We start from the raw sequence: 23,328 nt of genomic DNA, 5'->3' as shown, positions 1-23,328 counted from the left end.
AGGGCTGATACCATAACTCCTATAGTAATTTTTAAAAATATACTAAAATACAGAGAATCTCACCATTGTAAGCATACAATTGAAGTACCTGTTTATAAAGATGCTTTAGTAAGTATTTACAAGATCCACTTATTTCACACAAGGATTTCAGCCTAAAATGCGGCATCCTATAATCCGTTCTAGCTAGCAGAAGCTTCAGCTGGATCCCATTGTATTGCTGTGAGGTCTTTGGGGATAGCAGGAAGCTCCAGTAATAGGGTTAAGGTCGGAGAAATATCTTATTTCTCCAGTGTTAACCCTTTGTTAAATTGCAAAAACTGGTGAAAGAGCCTCTTTTGCCTGTGTGGTGGTTCAGTGTTGTGGTGCTTAACAGTAATGCATCTTCTCCTTAATATCTCCTGTATCCTCCACTTTAGTGGTGGAACTACCATAGAGGCCCATGGAAATATTGGAGCCTGCTGCATGGCAAAATGCAGAGGGTTGGGTGGCCCGGGTCTCTCTTTCCCACCTCCCTGATCCAGAGCATACAGCTTACTAGTTCGGCCTCTGTTCCACTTGATTCAGTCTTTACACCGCTATATGGTATAGACATATAGTTTGCTTCTACTTTGTTGAGACTATGCAACATTTGCTCTAGTGTGACCTAGCCCTGCTGGAAAATGTCAAGGTTAGGAGAATTCCATCCTGGAAAGGGATGATGTGTTGTCTACACCATGTTCTCACGATTAGCAGAACGGGACAGTCTGCACAATCACACAGTGCCTTGCTTATTAGGTGTTTCTGTTCATTTTTTATTTTTTAAATTGTTCAAGCATATCAGCATTTCTAGTTTACATCAAACTAATCTGTGGCTAAAAATAACAACCATTATCCCATTTGGAAAATCATTTGCTCTCCTGCTGCAGTTCCTGAGCAGGAAATCTGATCATTTTGTTTCAGACACAACATGATATATACAATAATGGTAATTACACATGACACCAGTCTGACATGATTGAGAAGGAGAGCAATCAGTCATGTGTTTTGCCACTCTCCTTGTATTAGTATTGCTGTATGACTAGTCATGTGTCAAGGAAATACAACCATTCTAAATACCATTTTCTAAACTAATAGAGGAAATTCTTATGCCAGAAACAGAACAAGGCATATGAATTAATGTATAATAATAAAACTGTTTTTATAGGAATATAACAGGTCTTATGTGTAAGATGTATTTTGTCTTGCTCATTGTCTTTTAATCTCAAATCTATTTTCAGCAAAATAAATTGCAGCTCTGTGCTTCCTTAGAATTGTGTTCCTGCATTAAACAGAAATAAAATGAACTCCTAATCCAAGGCCTAATAATACATTTAGAGATAATAGATTGTTGTTGAAAAAATGATGCAACCGTGTAGATTTAGCAGTAGTGATCTCGGCCAAGGTTTCCTTGTTGATCAATCTTGCACCTCAGAGTGAAGGTATTTTTCTAAATATATATCCCATGTTTGTTTGCTGTCTATCTGTTATGAGCTGCTAGATTCAGGCCATACCAGTATATTTCTGTTTGGTCTTTTTCAAGACATCCCAAAATATTGTTTATTATTATTATTATTATTATTATTTTTGCTCAGCTGTTTTCGTGTTGAGGATTTACATTTGTGCAGCTCATGGGCAGATATCATAATATTGTTACTTACAACTTTCTGAACGAAAATTTGTTGTGAATTATAAGGCATAGGCTGCAAACTGTCCCGAGGCCATGACTCTCACAATCCACTTGTGACATTTTGGTTGTGGATGAGCGCTATTTGTATGTGTGTTTTGGCTTGTTCTCCATTTCAGCCAGGTGTACTGTTTTGTCAAACTTGAGATGGGCAACAGTGAAACAGTGGTGAGTTTTTTTTTTTTTTTTGTAGCGTTATGGTTTTTTCTTTGCTATACTTCCATGCACATCAACCTTTATACAGCTTTTTATATAATGGACTTCTGACCAGGAGATACCATAAAATCCTTGGCTATTACCTTCAATGTATGCCTTGATCTTGTAGTGAGTTTTTACATAATCACTACATGAAGAGTGACAATGGGGTTTAACTGTCTGCATTCTCCACTTGCCTTTACCAGGGATTCAAGAAGGCAAAAGTCTTAAGTTATGGTTTTATAACATTTTAAAATCTCATGAGCTTTAATAACTGGTTTCCTTAGGTCATCTAAAAAGTCTTGATCAGTAAGTGCTTCGCACTTCATTATTACTGGATGGAACATCGGACTCAAATTACTCTTATTAGTTGAGGTGCACATTTTTATGATATGGATTTGGACAAAAAGAAGACAGAACTTCTCTCTGTGACATGACAATTATCAAACAGACGTATCCCTTTCTCTTCACCAAGTCAGCCTCCGCATAGAACAAGTGCAATGTGCTATTAGGCGGACCTCTATAACGGTCATCAGTGTAGTAGTTATTTATTTAATGCTGTCCTATTTTTGTGTATGTTTTTTAGGTGAAGTTAATATAGTAATAAAAGTAGAGGGTACACTTACCACGGTGTGCGCCAAGGTATATCACAATTATAAATTAACTCTAAAGTTAAGATTTTAATTAGGCTTTGTGTCCTATCTTTCACTTATTCTATTACTAGCACCTCTTACATTTTTAAACATTTAGATTTTGTTTTATTTAGGTTTAAATAGAACATAGTATTAAGGTTTTTGTGGGTGGCAGAGGCAAACTGTCCATTTAAGCTGTTAAGACATAATGTTACTAGAACTAGATAGGGAATTTCTTCATGAAAACAGAGGAAGGAAAATACTTGACTAAATTATTAAATGTTACACATTTGTATGTTCCGTTCTGTTATGAAATATTCATAGTGATAGATGTATAATTATTTTTTGTTGAAGTCTGTTTTTCTTTTATGCAAGCATGCAAAACCTTATTAGATCACATTCACAGTGACCTTCTATGCCCACAGTGGTGGATCCAGGGTGTCTTGCTGAGCTCTATTAATACCTTTGCTACATTTAACTGGCTCTATCATATCACCTCTGTGTCTTCTCTCCTCCTAGTCTTCTCTCTCTTGAAGTATATAGTAATACATTTTGTCATGCAGCCCATACACCATTTTAGTAGCCGTTCTCTGAATGTTTTCTATTTTTATAAGTATTCTTCTGGAGATTGGGCATCCACAACTGTACACAGTACTCAAGATGAGGACTTACCAGTGACCTATAGAGTGGCGATATAATCTCCCTTTACCTGGTACTAATACATATTGCTAAACAACCAAATATTCTACTGGCATTTCCCAATGCTTGCTCTCCAGGGTGACTTTCCTCTCTTGCTGTATACATTATATCACCATTCGTTCTGTTCTCTGTAAAAGAGCGGAAATCAGGATTTTTTTTAAATCTGTAATGGACACTTTATCCCAGCAAGCAGGGTGTGCTGGTTCTACAGTATTTGGGGAGTCACAGATGGCTGAATCTTGTTCAAGTAGTCTGTGTTCAGTGGGATGGCATCTTTTGGCTTTACAGTTTGTTGAGCAGAAAGCGTGTTCTAAAATGTAACACTGGTAAAGTTGGTGAAGCCTTTTGTTTATGCATTTACACCTAATATTATTTATTTACTAGTTGAAGTACCTGGCATTGACCGGGTTTAAATCTTCGTTATGAAGTTATCAATGAGTTGAAAGTAACGGTCAACCTTTTAAAAATAATTAGCAGCTTAGCAGCTCTTCCAACACACCAATGATGTGGCTGCCAGTGTCATTTTCTTTTATATTAAATGTCATTCAAATCCATCCAGTGTAAGGCACAGAATAGACTCCCCAGGTCAAAGCTCTGCCCAGCATACACTAACTGGAGGTCCGACTGGGACCCCAACCCCCTTAAAACCTGCATTGGTTTCATCCCAATCGGTGCAGGGGGTGTGAGTGCTTAACCGGACACACAAACAGACCAATGAATTTTATATATTAGATAAGTGCTAGGTGTAAATTCAGCGGAAGGATTGACTGTAGATTTCACCTGTTCAACAGTAAAACTTTGTTGTTTTAGGATTATTTTGTCTTCCTCAAGAATGAGCTGCTATTCCAGAAATAATAATAATGTCAGTCTACCATGCATGCCCAAGCAATGACAAATATACGTTTTACGTCACATTGGTTTCTTCCCAAAGGATTGGATTCTATACTGATTTTAATATAGCGGCCTTTCACTTGTCTTACATTTGCAGTGCAATCTAAATAATAAAACTACCACCGATGATGAATTTAAAGAAAGTCTATATAATTATGGCCATTACTTCAGCTAACATCTATGTGAAGCTTTTTTCCTCTAACAATTTATTTACATTATTTTTGGCAGGCATATTTTGGAAAATGCCTGTGTTTTAGGATAATCAAACCTGCGATCTGTTTTGAGTTTATGTATGATTTTAGTGTTATTTCAGGACATGTAGTATTAGTAATACATGCTTTTTCTAGAGCTATTTATTACGTGCTGCTCTCAGATCAGCATATTATTTAGTGTGGGTGGAGCTGGCAAAAACATGCAGAATAAAAATGTTCTTTTCTTCTATATGTAATTGAAGCTTGGTGAGGTCTTGTTTTATATATTGCGGGCACACTTTTTTTTTTTTTTTTTCCTCAATTTAGCAAAATTGATACAGCCCCGTCAAGATATGAAAATCACACAAAAAACACGTGTATGCTTTTTTTACAGTTCTTATTTAGTTTTTCATGCACTTACGTACGGGCCATTATAAAATTTTAAGAGCAAATAAAAGCCAGAATGTGACATTACTATGTAACAAAGGCTGTGCTTTACTGTGTTGAACAATACTTAAGTACCTGGAATGTTCTTTTTAGTTAACTAAATGTTAATCAGGTTGCCATGTTAGCTGAAAGCTTTGTCGAGTTGCCTTGCACAAATGCACTGTGTGGATTGGTTTATTCATGCATAGGTGCAGAGCCAGTGATGTCACACCAGCAGCTCAAATGACTGCATACACTGCTTTTGATCCCATCAGGGCACTCCTGAAGATACTTCAGGGGCTTTATTTGTAATGGAGTCTTGAGGTAGTACTTACTGCAGAGCTACAGTGGAAAGTCATGTAAACATTGAGGGCTTCTCATCTGTCTGCATTTTTTGCACTTCTCTTGTTAGTAAATGCATGAAAGTGCATTAAACTAGGCCAAATTAGAGTCAATAGTGCTGTTCCCATCATTGTGTTATAAAAAGTTATACAACATTAAAACACAACACAACCTATTTGCAATCTATTAGCACAACATGCAAGTATAATAGATCATCATAGTCTCGCAGTCCTTAGATTTGATCACTAATACGTCTTTTACATTTGCTACATTGCCTATTGTATATATAAAGATTAATTTGTAATGTATAAAACGATTTACTAACTGAATTTAGTGAAGCGCTGCCATGCAGACATTTTGCTGCATGTCGCATCCAACAGAGACAGAGCTTAATATACCTGATTATGAATGCATGAAAAATACTGGTTTTCTTTTAGTTACAGTTTTCCTACATTGTTACAGGGCGCTAAAGTTATCCCCTGTGAAAATGCATTTTCAGAGTGTGATCAGCAAGGCTGTTTCCTCATATGAGAACTGCTATTTCTGATGTGTGGTGGTGGAAGCAGAGCAGGACTGTATTTTCCAGCCAATAAGTTTTGGCTTATGAATCTATATAGGACAAGAACTTTCTAGAGACCCTTGAGCAACATAAACATACTAGTCAGGACAGAGAAGCTTAACACTGATATACAAAGGTATAGTTTAAATATGAATGTTTCCCATGGTAGGGATACGGAGGTTTATGTTAATACCTTTTCAGAACACGTATAAACATTTAAATGCATATTCAGTATAAACATTTGCAAAAATTAATAATCATTTATTCAACAAGTCATAGTACAAATCAAGGTCAAATACTGAAACTTTTATAAAAAAATCTTGAGTCAAATGGACCAAATTGCTTTGTTTCTCCAGTTTTGTTGAAAATGAAACCAGAGGTCATTAATTGGTCAGCCAATAATCTGAAAGTTTCGGATTTTATTTTTTCATTTGGGGAAAAATGAAATCTGTTGGAATTAGAGTATACAAAGAAATCGCTATATTTAGAGGATGTTTGTGATATATAAAATGTATAGATACCGATATTCATATTTATTTAAGATGGCTGTAGATTATTTAATTCAGCAAGGAATGTTTTTTTTTTATTATTATTAAATATATGGAGAAACCTTTTCTTATATAATGTTGACCGGCATTTTGCTACATGCATCACGTACTGAACAGACATGGCCACGTACTGAACAGACATGGCCACGTACTGAACAGACATGGCCACGTACTGAACAGACATGGCCACGTCTTGCATTAAAATATTGACTCTGTCTTTTCTGCATTGCAAAGCCTAATGGTTCCATGCTGAAGCATCCTTCCTTTTCTCTGGGTTATATTTAGACAGACTGTCTACCATACTAGGTAAAATGTAGTAGATATTTGTTTCGAGTATTCAGCAAATTTTGTTTTGCTTCAGATCTGTGAGACTTGCAGATGTGGACACATACTTTAAGCATAGTTTCCTGGAAAAGTAGGGAAGTCCTGTAAAACTCCCAAATGAGGGTGAGTGGGACCACCTGGATTCCCAATACAGCTGGCAATTCTCGCACAATGATGCTTACTTACCTGCAAAGTAAACACACTGATTGGGCAGAGACGTGATGTTAAAATTCGCATAATCCTATGCTTTGTACTGCCCACTTAGTGATGTCATTGACATAATCCATCTCTAATATAATGTCCATCTCCTTTTAATGCCTCCCCTCTGAAGGGGTTTATGAAAAGTAGTCAAGAATGGATTAAAGATTTAATATTTGTGCTTACCTGATTCCTCTGCCAGTCGTATATATTCAGAAAGCAAACCCTGTCCACTTATGTCACGCCACATATTTTTAATATATACTGAGATGGAATAGATAAGTCGGTGAAAGCAAAACAAACCTAGATATGATCATCTTACAAGCAACTATCACCTGTATAAGAAATGCATATATTTTTCCAGTAATTTTAAAATAATTGATATACATGGTGACAGGCATACATAAGGAAAAAAAATCTGGTAAGATGATGAAATGAAGGGCAACCAGTGACAACTGCAAATTTGCCGCCCCAGGCCTAAGCCATGGTGTTCTTTCAACAAATCTGAGCCTGATCGAAGAGGAAGAATAGGTGATTGTGTCGCTGATGTTCTTCTTGCAATAAATGATTACAGTGCCAGGTGACCAGAACCACTTATAACATAAGAGGAGAGGGTGCCCAAAGACTGCTGCTTGGGAGCGTTAAGGTGTGGAATGTTCTTGTACTTCTACACAGCTAGACTAAAGTTAGCTTCTCTCACCAGATGATTATCGTGCTTATATGTTTTGCCAAAGGACAAGACAAGAAATGGCAGGTAAAAATATTTGTGGGCTATTTTCAGGGCTGACGGTGCTGATTCTTTCATTCAAAATCAAACATCTCAATATTAGAATTTTTTAATTGGGACACCTCTGGAAATGGGTCATATTCACATCATGTCATGAGCGCAAATGTGTATTGGAGATGTCTTTTAGCTCTCTCAAAGTGCTACATCTTAACCAACCAGTCAGAATGACCCTGGGACTTGTGCGAGTGTGGTGAGCGAGACAAACCTCCCGACAGCTGGGAAAAACCCTCATGTGGCTTTATAGTCTCCAAGAATCGAGACGGAAGGGAGGACGTGAATAGCAGGTAAATGCAGCAAACCACAAAACAAATTTAACTGCCTAATATATTTTATTACTGGTAAGTACCGCTAGGATATGTAGGGATCTAGGGCCTGATTCATTAAGGATCTTAACTTGAGAAACTTCTTATTTCAGTCTCCTGGACAAAACCATGTTACAATGCAAGGGGTGCAAATGAGTGTTCTGTTTTGCACATAAGTTAAATACTGGTTGTTTTTTCATGTAGCACAGAAATACTTGATAGCTTATTTGTACACAAAAATTTAAAGTTGATATTTGTGTGCTACATGAAAAAACAGTCAGTATTTAACTTGTGTAAACCAGAATACTAATTTGCACCCCTTGCATTGTAAAATGGTTTTGTCACCTTCACTTGGTGGCTCTGAAAGCCCGGGCCTGCCTCATACATGTACATATCCACCAATACTGGGCCTGTAAAGCTGTAAGTCTAACCACTCCCAGCCAGTATCAATTAGCTGCGCGTGTTTATTAATAAATTGTGGAGACAATTGATTTTCTATCACTGCGTTAAGTGATATTAAATGCGCAGAATCAATGCAGATTGATAAATAGGCATAGTATGCTATAATAACTCGCTGAGTATAAGGAGTTTGGCTGTAAACTTTATTGACACAATAATGGTTAAAGTGATGTATATGTTAAGGCACATTATTATATAGTTTGCTCACACAAATGGAGCACACGCTCTTCAATATAGGTACATAAGCAGGGAATTTTTTGAAGGATTTATAGGGGTGTTTTGCGTACAGTTAACAAAACATTCCCTATATTAAATTGTATTTCTGTTTTCAAGTGTAATGTTATTTCTTGGCAGTATTCACTAGTGTCTATCATATGTTTAACATATGTTAATGTGAAGGTTAAAAGATATCAAGCTGTTGAGCTCTTATTTAAGTTTAATAAATCCTAATGTTGGCAGTGACCTGAAATCAGGACTTGCTGGATCTGGAGGAATGAACGGTGCAATGTGTTATTTTTTTTATTTTTTTTATTTTTTTATGCACACATTGTGTTTTAAATTGTGATCACTTTTTGTTCTATAAAAGCTTGGCGGTTTGATTTGTATTTATATCCTGTTGTAAACATGCAGACTATGTTCACAGCACTATTAGCGAAAGGTATAGTTGATTAGAAAATACATACTTTTATGGAAATATGTCTCGCTGACAAAAATCTTTCATTCAAAACTTGGATATTTCTTACATGACAATACAGGATATTGAAAGCCATTTGACCACACTCATCTGACTGTTTTGGAAAAAGGTATAATGTGTGTTTAGTTTAATCTATCAATTCCACACACATAACTTGGTGGAATCTAAACAGTTCCTGTCCGGAATTGTAAGTCTGGTGTGCTGAGACCACACAAAAAAACACACCTCCCACCTTCTGTAGTTGAGGAAATGGGACCATTTGCGCAAAGCCTCTGTATGTGTACGAGAAGGGAGCACATCCACGTTGGCACTAGGCCATGGCTACATCTCCCCGGAGCTCGTACATTGCTTCCGAGCGCTGGCCCACCCCCAGCTCTGCTACCCTCCCTACAAAACATCCCTTCATTGCTAAATGGCACGCGTCACCACAGAGCAGCACTGCACTTGACATATCTACCAACTTTTCAAAGCTGTCCACGGAAGGGACAGTCCCCTGAAATCGGGATTTTTAGGATGTATGCATAGAATTATGTTCTTACATTTTGCTTGACCAAGTGTGTGTGTGTGTAAGATTGTAGTTTTGCTTTATTGCTTTACTGTTACTGAAAATGTTGAAAATATAAACCTTAAATATTTTTTTTAATCAAAATATTGACTAATAGTGTAATTGTGCTTCTTTGCTGAAACCACAGGACTGTTTTATGTTTTTTCCAATATAAATACATCATGAGAACTGTGCCTTAAGTAAGAAAGTCAATTGGCAGGATAATATCTCTTAAATACAGCACATCTTTTTGTCTCCACTGGACATGGTTAGTACAGATAGTTAAGCAATTATTGGCTTATATTACAGTGACTTTCCCAAGTTCCATTTTCTAAGCATTTGAATATTCTGCCCTGCACAGTTAATAGCCCATTTGCACACTTACACCCAAATATGTTTCTTGTCGCCTCTAGATATAGAAATTAAGTGCCCTGTTTGTGAATGTATGTGGACTTCTGTAGGTATCACAGTGTGTGTGTTATTTTGGTTTAAGTTAGAGTTGTCTTACTATTAGAAACTCTGTGTGTGTATAGAGGCCACTCCAATCGTTGAATGAGAGTAGTGAGGACATAGTGTGGAATGCAGTGCAGCTATCCTAGGAATATGCATCTGTCCTGTAGAAGGCAGCGATTGCATTTGGAGAAGAGTTCTAGCATGGGCTTGGCCGTGCATCAAAGTCTGACATATGTTTCCAGTTTCACTATGCATCTCAAAATTCTTCCCTGCCTGCCTGTCACATCCTTGTTGGTAGCGTTTGATGCTGAAGATGACACAAATGTTCCTTGCCATCTCTGTATACCGTGTTTCCAGTATGATATGCTGCTTACGAGCTTGAAATTAATATTCCAATACAAAGTGGGAAGAGTAGGAACTATATTTTTCCTTACAAGTCTGCAAAGAGTGGTCTGGAAATTTCCAGTTCACTAGTTTGTGACTAGTAAGCATTTTCAGCAGAAAAGTGATATGAAAATAACCTTGAGCTCTCTGTGAGTAGTAAGCTTCAATAATAATTTACAGGCTGTTGGCTAAGAAAAAGATAATGCTGTTATTGTCGGCAGCATTAATGTCATTGTTTTAATTACAGTTTCCAGGATAATTTCCCTAACAGTCAGGTTCATTTGTGTATATTGCCCACAAATCCCTGGCTTATCCTGCTGATAATGTATATGCCACAGACATTCATGATCTCAGTGTGTGGATTCGGTAGCCCTTTCACCATATATTTTTCTGTAAGTGCTTATCATGTGGCTCACCAGACAGCATGCAGGACGGGGAAGGCATGAAGTTCCACTGTGGTTTAAGCTCCTTACATACTGTATTTCTATGGGTTGGAAAGTCTCATTAGAGTTTAAATGTCAGTTTTATTAACAGCCCCCTCCATTTTCAGTTTGTAGATTAGTCTCTTCCTGTAAGTTTTACAAAACCTTTTTGTTTTATACATAGTTGCCTACTATCCCGGAATGTCTGGGGAACTCCCGGGAGAGCAGACTTATCTCCCGATTCCTAGAGACCCGAAGTAGTAAAGTGGTGGGGGGGCTTGTGGAGCGAATGGCGTGTCTCCATGGCCCAGCTCCTTGCTGTAATTGGTCAGAAGAGGTGGTTGCCGTTTAGGGAGCGGGGCCAAATGATGCAATATGCCCCCCCCCCACACACACACACATACACACGCACCCCCCGCCCCCCCAAAAGCCCCATATCCCGGGGCTGGCCTTGCTGATGGTTGGTTGGTAAGTATGGTTTTATATATTTTATGACACAAGGGCGCAGCACAATTTTTCCAGTTCTATATGTTTAATAAGCAAAATGTAGTGTGATCAAGTTTGTGAAATATAACTTTATTTATACAAGTGTGTACATGTAGAATTGAGATGGGTAACAGGCTGCACAACCATTCAGTTTAAATCTTCGATCTTGCGCTACATTGTAAATGGAAGGTGTAGGATCAACTGGACAACTCGCACTATTTTTTTTTTTTATTCATAAATAAATGGTGCTCAGTATTTTTAGAATAGTGTCTGATTTATAAAACAGTAATGGGCATCAAGAGTCCCTAGGGCATTTGCAGCCCTCTGGGAACCATAGTTGAAGTCTCGGCTACTTCCTGTTTGCCAAGCTTAACCCGCGCTTCTTGCTCTTATTGAATCATAGGTTATACTTTAAAAGAAAAAAAAAAAATACATCACTTAATCTCATTATTTCCCTGAAGCAGCCATGTGACCTCCTCCACATAACACATGGAGGGTAAGCAATGCTGTCAGCACACCTGAGATCCGTGTACAAGATGGTCTTGCTTAATCCTCTACAGGAAAGAACTGCTTGATTCCTGCTTGCTACATAGAGCAAGGTAAGGGATTTTTGGCAGGCCGTTATGTACAATGATGGTTTGGGAAGAGACTGCCTCGTCGTCTTATGTTTTATTTGGTCTGGTTTTTCTATGTCTTGCCTGACCATGCGGTATTTAATCTGCTATTGAAAGACTGCATACAAATCTATGGTTAGTTCCTTTTAACAAGCATCTTTGTATGTATTCATATTCTTGTATTGTATACTTCTTACCTCAAAATAAAACTGTAAAGTTAACTAATTTTGGTTCCTCTTACACATGAGAACAGACATTCTCTTTCATGGGATACATTAAAAACAACAAGCACAACAGTATGATAAACAGAAGTATCTCTGAATTGGGGCTTGCTTGTTCCAACCTTACACCTAATTTTCAAAAGTGGACGGACGTCGCACCCAATTTGTATGGTATAGCTTGTATTTATTTTATATTAAAATGCCTGCTGACATGTTATTACAGATTGATGGTCTTTCACTATGAGTTATAAGTTAAAAATTAACATTTAAAGATACTTATAACTAATTAAGTTTAAAGTGCAGCCTTTTGAGGGTTAGAAGACTGTACATGCAGCCCTGCAGGTGTATCAGGTTGCCCTTTACTGTTATCGATGTACCTGCCTGGCAGCATAGTATGCTTGTAATTTTATGCAAATGTTGACCGCTATGGCATGGCTTTTACTCCATGGCAGTGACAATAACAAAATCTAACACCTTGTGCAGGGGTCGGCAGATATGGCATGCTGACCACTTCTGGCACACACCGGAACTCCCCAGCTGCCTCACCAAAGCAGCCGATGATGGCATGCGCAGCAGCTCCGTTTCGGCCATCATCGGCTGCTTTAGCAAGACGGCAGCTCCCAGTTTCCGTTATGGAACAGAGCAGGGGTGCTGACTCCATAAATGAGAGGCATACTATGAATTGGGGGCACTGCTGAGCGGCATATTGTCTGTCCCATTACTGTTAATATTGTGATATTATCATCATACAGTAACACATAATTTAAAAAATATATATATATATATATATATATATATATATATATATATATATGTGTGTATATCTATATCTCTCTTCACACCTGGGCTTGACTAGATTTTAGCTGGCACACTGATGGAAAGCGGTTGCCAACCCCCATCCTAGTGGCTTATCCCCACCAGTAGGTTCCTCTTCAGGATCTATCTGCATTCCATCCAAGAGTGCCTCATTTCTCCTGTTTATAATGGTCATGCTGTATATTTGTTTCCATAACTTCGTTATCCTCAGCATTATTCTGTTGCGTTCCAAATCCTATTTGCCTGGTTTGATCTTAGGTATACATTTCATATGCCTCTGCACATCTGCTGCGTGCTTGTGGCTTCTGACAGTTCCTGGCATACCAGACATTTTCTTTTAAAGTATGTGGAAGCTAATGGAGGAGTGGCTAATGTAACATGCTGGTCAGTTACAGCAGCATAAACACTCCAATTACTATGTGCTATCACATTATATGTCTACACTACAAGTCTACAAAGAGTGTGTGTTCCATACACATGTCTTTATGGTGTAGCTTAGAATGCATTTTGGTTAATATGGATTAAAATATGAAAAATATAAATTTCTGTAGATTCATCATCATCATCATTTATTTATATAACGCCAGCAAATTCCGTAGCGCTTTACAATTGGGAACAAACATTGATAAGACAATACTGGGTAATACATACAGACAGAGAGGTAAGAGAACCCTGCTCGCAAGCTTACAATAGATTGAATTATTCTTTACATTCTTGCCTACACAGAAATGTTTGCTGGTTGAGCAGAGATGCACTCTCCTCTCTTAGTGGCACTTCAATCTTTTGAATAATTTGCTTAAATCAGCCATTACCGATATTCAGTAATGTTGACCACAAATTGCATCCTTGTTGAATTTTCCTTCTTCGAAAGGGAGATGCAACTACAGAGGGGGTGTGGGTGTTGCGAATCACACCATATTCCCCTCCCCGTTTTTATCATTTTACTGAAGTGTGCTGGGGCCAAAATTACACAAATCATGTCATGGAGGATCCCACCCTTGACTAGGAAGTTGGGAGAATGGCCTGCTCTCCCGGAAGTGCGGGAGACGCACCCGGAATTCGGGAGTCTGCCAGATATTCCAGGAGAGGTGGCACGTATAACAAATGGTCAGATCTGTACAATTTGTTCAGTCAACACAATACCAATCTATGGCCCGACAGCAGGTGTACCAATGTACAGATTTGGATGATCAGTGGTTGGGTTACACTTTATAATAAGTGTTTGACTGGCTTGCATTAAATAAGTTATTGCTTTATCTAGTGCTTTACATAGTCGTTACATACCTCTCAACATTTAGAAACACAAAATTCGGACCATGTAAGCACTGCCCTGTTCTGCCCAAACTCCGCTTACATATGGTCCAATTTGGATAAAACCACCAGCATTTTGATAAGCAACGCCCATTTTTGTGACTAGCAAATTGGGGCTTCCCATCAAAATTGGGACAGTTGGAGGTATGCAGTTCCACTTAAATCCAGACAGACATTTATCACATTCTGCTATTAATTTGCCAGATAATTCAGTTCACATTGCAAAATATTAAGTAACCTACATGCAACAGGCTGTTTTACTTTTACTGCAGATATGTATTTACATAGCCAAATTAGTTTATAGTGTTTTAAAACTGCTCGGGTTTCAGTTTTGGCTTTAGCTGCCTGCTTGTAGTCAATGAGATCTTGAGCCAAGTGTATAGTGCACGTGTAATGGCACTAGCTCTGGTTACTACAAAAATAGATGGAATGTTAAGAAACCAGAGGTGACAAATTTGATTTGTCATGTTCCTAGAACAGTGTGTTAAAGGTGTCTGTCTGTAAATCCTCAGACACCAAGTTTTTTTTTATGAAGTCTCGTTGATCTCTTACCCAGGACCAATTAAGTAACCTTACACAAAGAGATGATCTGGACTCCCGTTATATTCAACCATGAACATTTTTTTAAACAGCAGGTAAAGCCACTATTTTAACATTAATATATAGAAAATGATGTGTCACTGAGATGAAATAATTAAACATATGTATTTATAAAGTATTTTACCAGAAAGAAAAACCACTCTTATTGAAATATGTCCTGGATATATTGTATACAGATGAAATGTTGAGTATTACAATCACAAGCATGCTTATAGAGCAGGGTGCCAGAAATTTTGAAAGCTCTCAGACAAGTGGCAGATTTAAGTGACTCGGGTTGTCCCAGAAATGGGGGTGGGCGCCTGGAGATAGATTTTAGTTAAGAAGTGCTGTTAATTGCAGGGTCAGAACGCTGTTCATGTGTTTAGGTCCAGAAAGCTTTTTAAGGATTAAAAGGCAAATTGTACTCTGAGGGGATTTCTTATTTATCAAGAACCCCCTCTCTGAAGGAGATTTTCTATCACTTCTTATTACAGCGATAGAAAATCTATTTGGCAATTTAAAGAAAAAAAAAAGCGTAACTGGGGCAGCTCCTGGCAGCACTGACTTACAGCAGTTTGTAACAAATAAAATAACTTATTTTTTTTAAAAAATGCTTTATTTTAATAATTTTTACTTGTAATTTTCTTGTCCTGTTCCCTGACTATGGGGACTGTCTCCTGACATTATGTTAGCATTTGGAGGACAGTGATGGTACTTGTACGGCCGCTCTCCCTGTTAAATAGGCTTTCCCATGCAAAGCAGGAGGCCCCCTGAGAAGGCTGCTGCCAACGATGGTTTTAACTAGCCACGTGGGCTTTAAGAAGTAGGAAAAATCCCGAAATCCATCAAAATTTCCTGTTTTCGATGGCTCTAGTGGTTTTCTCCTATTGATAAATAGGCCTCGGAGTCTGGTATCCAGTGGCAGCCAACCTAGATCTGATAACCTGTCACAATGGTGGGTTTTATAGTTACACGGCAAAACACAACAGCAGAATGATTTGTAAAGTGTAACAAGTTGTACATTCCCATAACCTATAATGGGCATTGGCATCAGTTGTATGAGGCCCTTTCTGTGTGAAATAACAGTTTATAACTAAATGAATGTTTGTTTCTAACTGAAGATGTCCATCTTCCTCTCTCATGTGACAGGAGGCAATGTTAGAAGGGAGAAGTTTAACTAAACACATTGACTGACGGCTATGTGGATTTGATTTTCAGAAATGTACAGATTGGTTGATTCATACACAAGACAGGGACCAGTGATGTCACAGCAGCTCAGTCTTTTTTTTTTTTTTTTTTTTACCCTGTATAAGATCCCATCAGGATCTTGGTCCAAAGGGTGTAAAATGAATTTCCGCTATCTGTAACAGAGCTGCATGAAAATGTCAGGTTAACATGTAACAAAATATTCATGGTTCATTACTGGAAATTTAAATTCTCAGGTTTAGTGGATATTTCAGCAATACATAAGCAGTAACACTGATGGCTAGAAGTGAGAGGTTGAGGTGAAACTTTGCACGAACCAAGTTTCATGGCAGGCTGCTTTGCAAAGGTGCGACTATCTAGCGATACGATCCATCTATGAATAGAGCTGGGGACAACAACGGTCCATTCATTTTGCTCTATGCTGTGGGTGGGGTAGAACTGGGCACAGTTAAAGCTAATTACTGGTGGAGAAACATGCAAACCTTTTTTTAAAACTTATATGCTGCTGGCGCATAACAATTCACCATTTATACACCTGACCTCTGGTTGCACCAAGACTCGCCAAAACCTTCATTATATGCCTAATGCCTGAGTCTTTGATCTGCAAAAGGTGTCCTATCCTGTCACAACAGGGTACTGTTAGAACATGGGCCTTCAGCTAATACAGATAGAGCCAAATCACACTGGAATATGACTATTGCTAAACCAAATCTGCAAATTATTACTGCCATAAGTTATGTTTCTTTGTGTCACATTCTATTTACATTAGACGCGTAGCTGTCAGATCCTCCTAGTTCTGTGGGGTAAATTGAACATGTTTTTGCACCTATCATGTCTTCTACTTTTTCTGAAATGTTTGTTTCCTAAGCATATGATTCTTTGAGGTGTTTTGCCAGCTATCCGATTACTATGGTTAGATCCACACAAACCAGACAGCCTGCAGTAGGTGTTTTAAAGCAGTAAAAACACCATCTGGCATTAAATGTGAGGTTTCACTTGAATAATGGTCAAATGTTTCCTTTATCTGTGTTTATAAAAGGAAAACATGTAGAAAAACCTGGAACATTTCCTTTATTGCTTTATCTGCTATGTGAAGTCTGAGTACCAATTGAGTAAGTTTGGATACAATCTATTTAAAAGCTGATGTTTTTAAGATAGCTGTTGATTTAAGTGTATTTGGTTGCATGTATAAATAGAGTTGCATTTATTTGGGAATTGTCAAATATATTCCAAATACAATGTTGGCTTGTTTATATTTTGAGAGTTTCTTATAGTTCACCATCATTTCCAAGTTTGCTTTATAGAGTAAAAGGGTCTCTAAATATATTGTTAGTAATTACAATGATTGTGGATTATTACGCTGGCTGGCAGGTGTGCCCTTATATACCTGCAGTCCTATCCTCTGCAGAAGTTCATATAGGCCTAGAGATAAAGTAAGCAAGAAAGGAGCAAGCTGTATTACCCCAGCAATTCTACCAGGCTGTGTTGGGCTGGTGGCCACCATAGAAGTAGTGCTAATGGACTGCTCAGGTCTACTGTTCAGAATAGGAAAAGGAGGTGGATATGAAGCTTCTGACACAAGCAGATATGTTAAAACCAACATGCATATAAATCAATAATAAAAAAGCTAAAAATCAATAAAATCATTTCTAGTCCGATAGAGAAATTGAAATGTTTTGGAGTTTTCTTTTAAAATAGGAGCAAAAGTTAAAATGGCTTGGCTTAAATGCAGTTGGATTTAAGTATCATGTATCTTGCCAGGAAAATTCAGAAAAATGTATTTAATTTGTCCTGCCAATAAATATATATATATATTTTTTTTTAAAATACTTCAGAGTGTGTGTGTGTGTGTGTGTGTGTGTGTGTGTGCGTACGTACGTACGTACGCACTCGTACACTAAGGCACAATTATTAGTTTGGTTAAACTAAGTGACCAACATTTTTTTAACAGAAAACATTACACAAGTTCCCTTTTGCCAAGTATTTGCTAAAATATGTTTTTCTCTGCTTGGCTGACTGAAAATGGAAAAATACAGGATTTTGTTTGTGTGAAATGTCCACAACATGTCACTTAAAATCCAAGCACTTGTGTACACAAGCCAGAGTTAAAACAAAGACATTTACAGTTGTACAGTTGTGATATGCAATATCCTTATCAGTGTGGCTCCTCTTATCTACTTGTCATTATATAGCGGGCTACCTTGGGCCGGGTCACTGGGCTACCTGCATTTTTTTTTTCCCTCCGTTAAAATGTTCCTAGTAGACTGCCGAGCGAAGTCTCGTCCTAAAATTATCCAGCCAGTCCCTGACCACCACAATGCCAAATATGCTTAAAACAAGTCGCTCTATATATTGCAACCTCGTTTAAACTATTTGCTAATGGGGCATGTGTTTTGTATGCTTGTAAGCCTACTTGTCGGATATTGTAGTTCAGCAGATATAATCCTCAAACCTTAGCTAGCTAGCATGTCTGGTAAATACAGTTATGGAATGGAGATGTAGCTTGCTTAGATGCTAATGTTACCCGGGGAAATACCTGCCAGAAATCCTGGTAAGAAAACTTGCACTTGTAGGCCACACTCGTGTTGCCTGCCAAAATCCCTGGAAAGTTCTAGGAAAATCGGGACTATTATTGAGTGATGGTGATCTAAATAGTGGTGACAGCATAAGGTAGTTGCTTTTTAAGTAGAAAGCATTGCCAAATTTTAGAAACTCTCAATAGAGTGGGCAGCACGGTGGCGTAGTGGTTCATGAGTTCAATTCCCGACCATGCCATGGCTTTATCTGTGAGGAGTTTCTATGTTCTACCCGTGTTTGCGTGGGTTTCCTCCGGGTGCTCCGGTTTCCTCCCATACTCCAAAAACATACTGGTTGGTTAATTGGCTGCTAACAAAAATTGACCCTAGTCTGTGTGTATATGTGTGTGTTAGAGAATTCAGACTGTAAGCCCCAATCGGGCAGGGACTGATGTGAATGAGTTCTCTGTACAGCGCTGCGGAATTAGTGGCGCTATATAAATTGATGATGATGATGAATAATCAATTGCATCAAGCAATGTATGTAACAGTATGAACTATGGATGTCATGCAACACACTCTGATTACAGATAAATCCTGTGCGTTTGATCACTTGTGAGAGCTTTTCATGTGTTCTGTATAGGTTTTAAAATAGAACAAATGTACTTTTAGTGGTGTAGTTCATATGTTCACTTGTATATAACCTCAACACTGCCTTGCAGATTTTACTATGCAGCCCAACCAACTGATCAACACTGCCCAATGGATGGAAAAGCAACACAACATTAAGTACCTAAAAAATATACTGCCTTTATAAATGTGAACTTGGCTCAAGAATTTTCAGCAAGGTTTGGGTTCATCTGAATCCTTCAGATGTCAAATTCTGCCATCCTGATTTGGCATTTTAGGCAATTCCTTTAAGGTTTAAGACTCTTTTTACAATTGCAGCTAAATTGAATCTTAAAACCTGAACGCATTGCATCTTTTAAGCCTAACAGATTATCCTTACCACAGAGATGTGGCTGTTAGATGAAAACAACAGATAGACTTCCTGAACACCTGAATGGAACAAAGGCTGACATGCATGACTGCACTAAAGTTATGGAGCAATCTTCTGCTGGTTAGGTGGGGAATCTGACATTGCTGGGAGGTCAGGGCTGTATGGTTATGTCTATTTTCAGTGTCCCAGGAATCCCGTTATAATTGTAGCACTAGGAGTATAAATGCATTTTTATTTTTAAAAGGTTATCTATCTTTTTAATACAGAAGAATTAATTTGATGACAAGTTTTTTTTAGTAGAACATTTTCTATAAGACTCAACTGATTGTTGGGAGGCATGGTGTCTTATAACAATTTGACATACTCATTCTTATCATAATAACTCTGATGAACCTATAGGAATCTCTGTTTTTGGAAGGATGGCTTCTTCTGACTAACTCACTCCCCTCCCACTCACATTCTCTCCTATATATTTTTTTTTTTTTGTTTCTGCTTTTTACTCTGTTTGTCCCCTCTCTTTCCCTTCAAAATTGAAAATTGGGCCATTACATGATACCGAATAGTAAGCTGACGATTTATACTGCATATATTATGGCAACAACTTTTCATCAAATCAAAAACAAAAAATCAAATGGGTGAGTTTAATTGGCTTAAATGTTATAAATCTCTCTTCCTCAACTAATTTAATATATAAGTAAAGATGGAAATGGTAGGGTTTGTGTAACTTCAGTGGCCTTGGGATGAGCAGTAGTTTCTATCCTGTGTGAGCAGAAGTGATTAGATTTTCAGAATCTATTCAAACTCAACACAATAGGACACACAAGCTATTTTATTGTCTCCAGATGTCTGCAAGCTGTGATTGTTTATGTATGTGTAGAGGGGATGCAATCAAGTGTCTTTGGTCCTGGCCATTTTTTTAAATTTTTCTTTTTAAAATGTGAAATCTGAGGACTTTACTAGAGGTGTTTTGAAGAAAAACTGAGCCAAGATTAGGGATCAAGTCTGCAATAGCTGGATAAATATTTACTTTAATTGATAGTGTATTTCTAACAAAATACTGCAGGTTCGTATTTGGGACCCATTAGTAATTCTCTCCAGTGTTCCCCGTAGGTTTTTTACTTTTTCTCTGTCATGGAAGCTAGCTATGTTATGTTGTGTAAATATTTTTTTTTTATTCTTAATGTACAAGCTTTGTGAATTAAAATCACATGAACTAAAAGTTAAAATGAAACTGTATATTTCCATATTATCAGCCATATAGTGTGCACAACATGAGAAACCTTGACTAATTTTCTGTTGATCACTCTTTCACTATGCAATGATCATGCCAAAAAGTATTATTCATGTTTAGTGGCTTCAACATGAATCCATTATATTTTAGCTAATGTGTTACCTTTTTTGCTTTCCAGTCACCTAATGATGACCTTCGGAACCTGGCCCTGTCTGGTCATGTTGGGTTTGATAGTCTCCCTGACCAGCTGGTGAACAAATCCACCTCCCAGGGATTCTGCTTTAATATATTATGTGTTGGTGAGTTAACTGATTTTTTTGTTTTTTTAATGTATTGTATATTTATGGGTGGCCTATTTATATCTAGATAAGATTACATTTGCATGTTTATAAAGAATGGGGGATATTTAACGGTGTGTTTAAAGTGTAGCTATTTTTGTATTTGTATTACAGCGGCAGGGGTCCTAATATTAATATTAAGCAGTAACTTGCAAATAGAGGCAAAACCTGTATATGCCTGAACACTAAAACTGGCTCGCCAACCGAAGATTAGATCCCTGTTGCTAAGGGATAATATTGTTTGTTATTGCATGACAGGTGGGGAGTGGGTGAAAATGTGGATAGATTGTGTCTGGGAGGTGTTTAGTGGTCATTTGTAAACAGGGCCGGACTGGGACTAAAAATCAGCCCTGGCATTTAAAGTACACAGGCCCATCTCAGTCCCAGCATAAAATGAACCGTGCGCCGCCGCGCATCGGCGGTGCCGAAAAGGGCGTGCCCACATTGTGTTTTGGGTGTGGCCAACATGTGGCATTGATACATATATTATAATAAAACATTACATTTATCACGCCCTCCCAGCCACATCACGCCATCCCCAGCCCACTGGGGATGCTTCTGGTGCTGCTGACATCCATAAGGGTGGGAACTTCCTGTAGAGTGAGCAGGGAAGCTCTTTGTCTCACAAGATTACCAAATCTTGTGATACTTGGAGCTCCTCGGCTTCCTCTGCAGGCTGTGTCCTGTCCGGGAACTGAGAGCAGCTATCAGTTCCCTTCCCCTAACATGCTGCATTAAGGCTCAGGGGGCCCTGGGTATTTAAGACAGCTGGGCCCCTATTATGTAACATGGTTATCATTTTAGACAAATACACAGGCAATACTGTGTGTACTACTGTTAGAAGCACACAGCTCTGCCTTCACAAGCAGTACGTTGTGAAGTGGGACATACCTCCCAACTGTCCTTGCAGTCGGACCAAATCCTGACTAAGTGAGACAGTCACCCAAATTCAAGACTGCCCCACCAGATTCAGGACAGTTGGCAGACTGTCATGCTCTCTCCTACCTGTTTTGGTCCCTTTCACCGCTTGTAGCAGCTGGTTTCTTTAGCTCAGTTCTTTCTTGTCTTTATCCTGGAATATTGGATGCCCAATTCTGAAAAAAATGGGGTACATGAGATTTAGAAAACTCCAACTCACGTTTTATAATTAGGCCTCCCTCCAGTCCCCACAATAATAATATTCACATTTAATAAGTATACCTATTTCCCTTCAATCAGCCCCAACATTAAATTAACAATATACCCATTTACTCAAAACATATTTCCCTCCCTGCAGACAGTCTAAGTAATAAATTAAATAGCATTAAAGTTTAATAAATATAGCCATTTTCCACAACCATCGCCAGCAATAAATAATTCATATTCACATTTAATAAATAGCCCTCCACCCCAAAATCAGCACCATATTCAATTGATAGCCCTAAACCACCCAAGCATGAAATTAAAGATTCCTTCACCTCAACTTAGTTAGCCCCCACCTACACTCCACCATTAAATAGCCTACCTCCCACACTATATTAAGATCCTCCCTTCCCTCACATATTATATTAAAATACTGCGTGCACAAACACACTAATATATACATGGCCCCACACACACTAATATATACATGGCCCCACACACACACACACACACAAATATTTATATATATATATATATATATATATGTCCAGACTTCACACAATGTACTGATACACACATAATTGCCAGCCAGACACCCCCCCCCCCAGGGAGAGACACAGCCAGCCCCCCACCAGTGAGAGATGCAGCAACAGCCAGCCCCCCAGTCAGAGACTCAGTGACAGCGACAACCAACCCCCCCCCCTAAGTCAGAGACATAGTGACGGCGACAGCCACCCCCCCCCCCCCCCCAAGTCAGACAGTGACAGTGACAGCCAGCCCCCCCCCCCCAAGTCAGAGACATAGTGACAGTGACAGCCAGCCCCCTCCCCCAGTCAGAGACACACTTACCTTATCACCTCGCTGCTCGGCGGACAGTGTCAATGCGATGCGCGGCGCGCCAGTAATCACATGGGACGCGCATCATGTGACAGGTGCTGTCACATGATGCGCCTCCCATGTGATTACTGGCGCACTGCACATCGCATTGACACTGTCTGCTGAGCAGTGAGCTGCGCTGCTCGGACGGACATCTTGCCCCGTTGGACCGGCCCAACTAGCCATCGGCCCTTCTGGCATTTGCCAGAAGGGCCCGATGGCCAGTCCGGCCCTGTTTTGTAAAACTTTATTTCCTGAGC

General features: G+C 38.6%; 1 protein-coding gene across 6 annotated transcripts in view; it reads left to right on the top strand.

The window, feature by feature from the left end:
* SEPTIN11 (septin 11) overlaps positions 1–23,328 on the top strand; it is a 69,190-nt gene that overhangs the window by 12,639 nt on the left and 33,223 nt on the right. For all 6 annotated transcript variants that reach the window (XM_075204127.1, XM_075204112.1, XM_075204097.1 and 3 more), the window contains exon 2: positions 20,911–21,031. In XM_075204127.1, the coding sequence (XP_075060228.1) occupies positions 20,911–21,031 (121 nt within the window). The remainder of the gene's footprint in view (positions 1–20,910; positions 21,032–23,328) is intronic.

The sequence above is a fragment of the Mixophyes fleayi genome, chromosome 1 (genome assembly GCF_038048845.1).
Source record: "Mixophyes fleayi isolate aMixFle1 chromosome 1, aMixFle1.hap1, whole genome shotgun sequence".
NCBI lineage: Eukaryota > Metazoa > Chordata > Amphibia > Anura > Limnodynastidae > Mixophyes > Mixophyes fleayi.
This window is presented reverse-complemented; position numbering and strand designations above follow the sequence as displayed.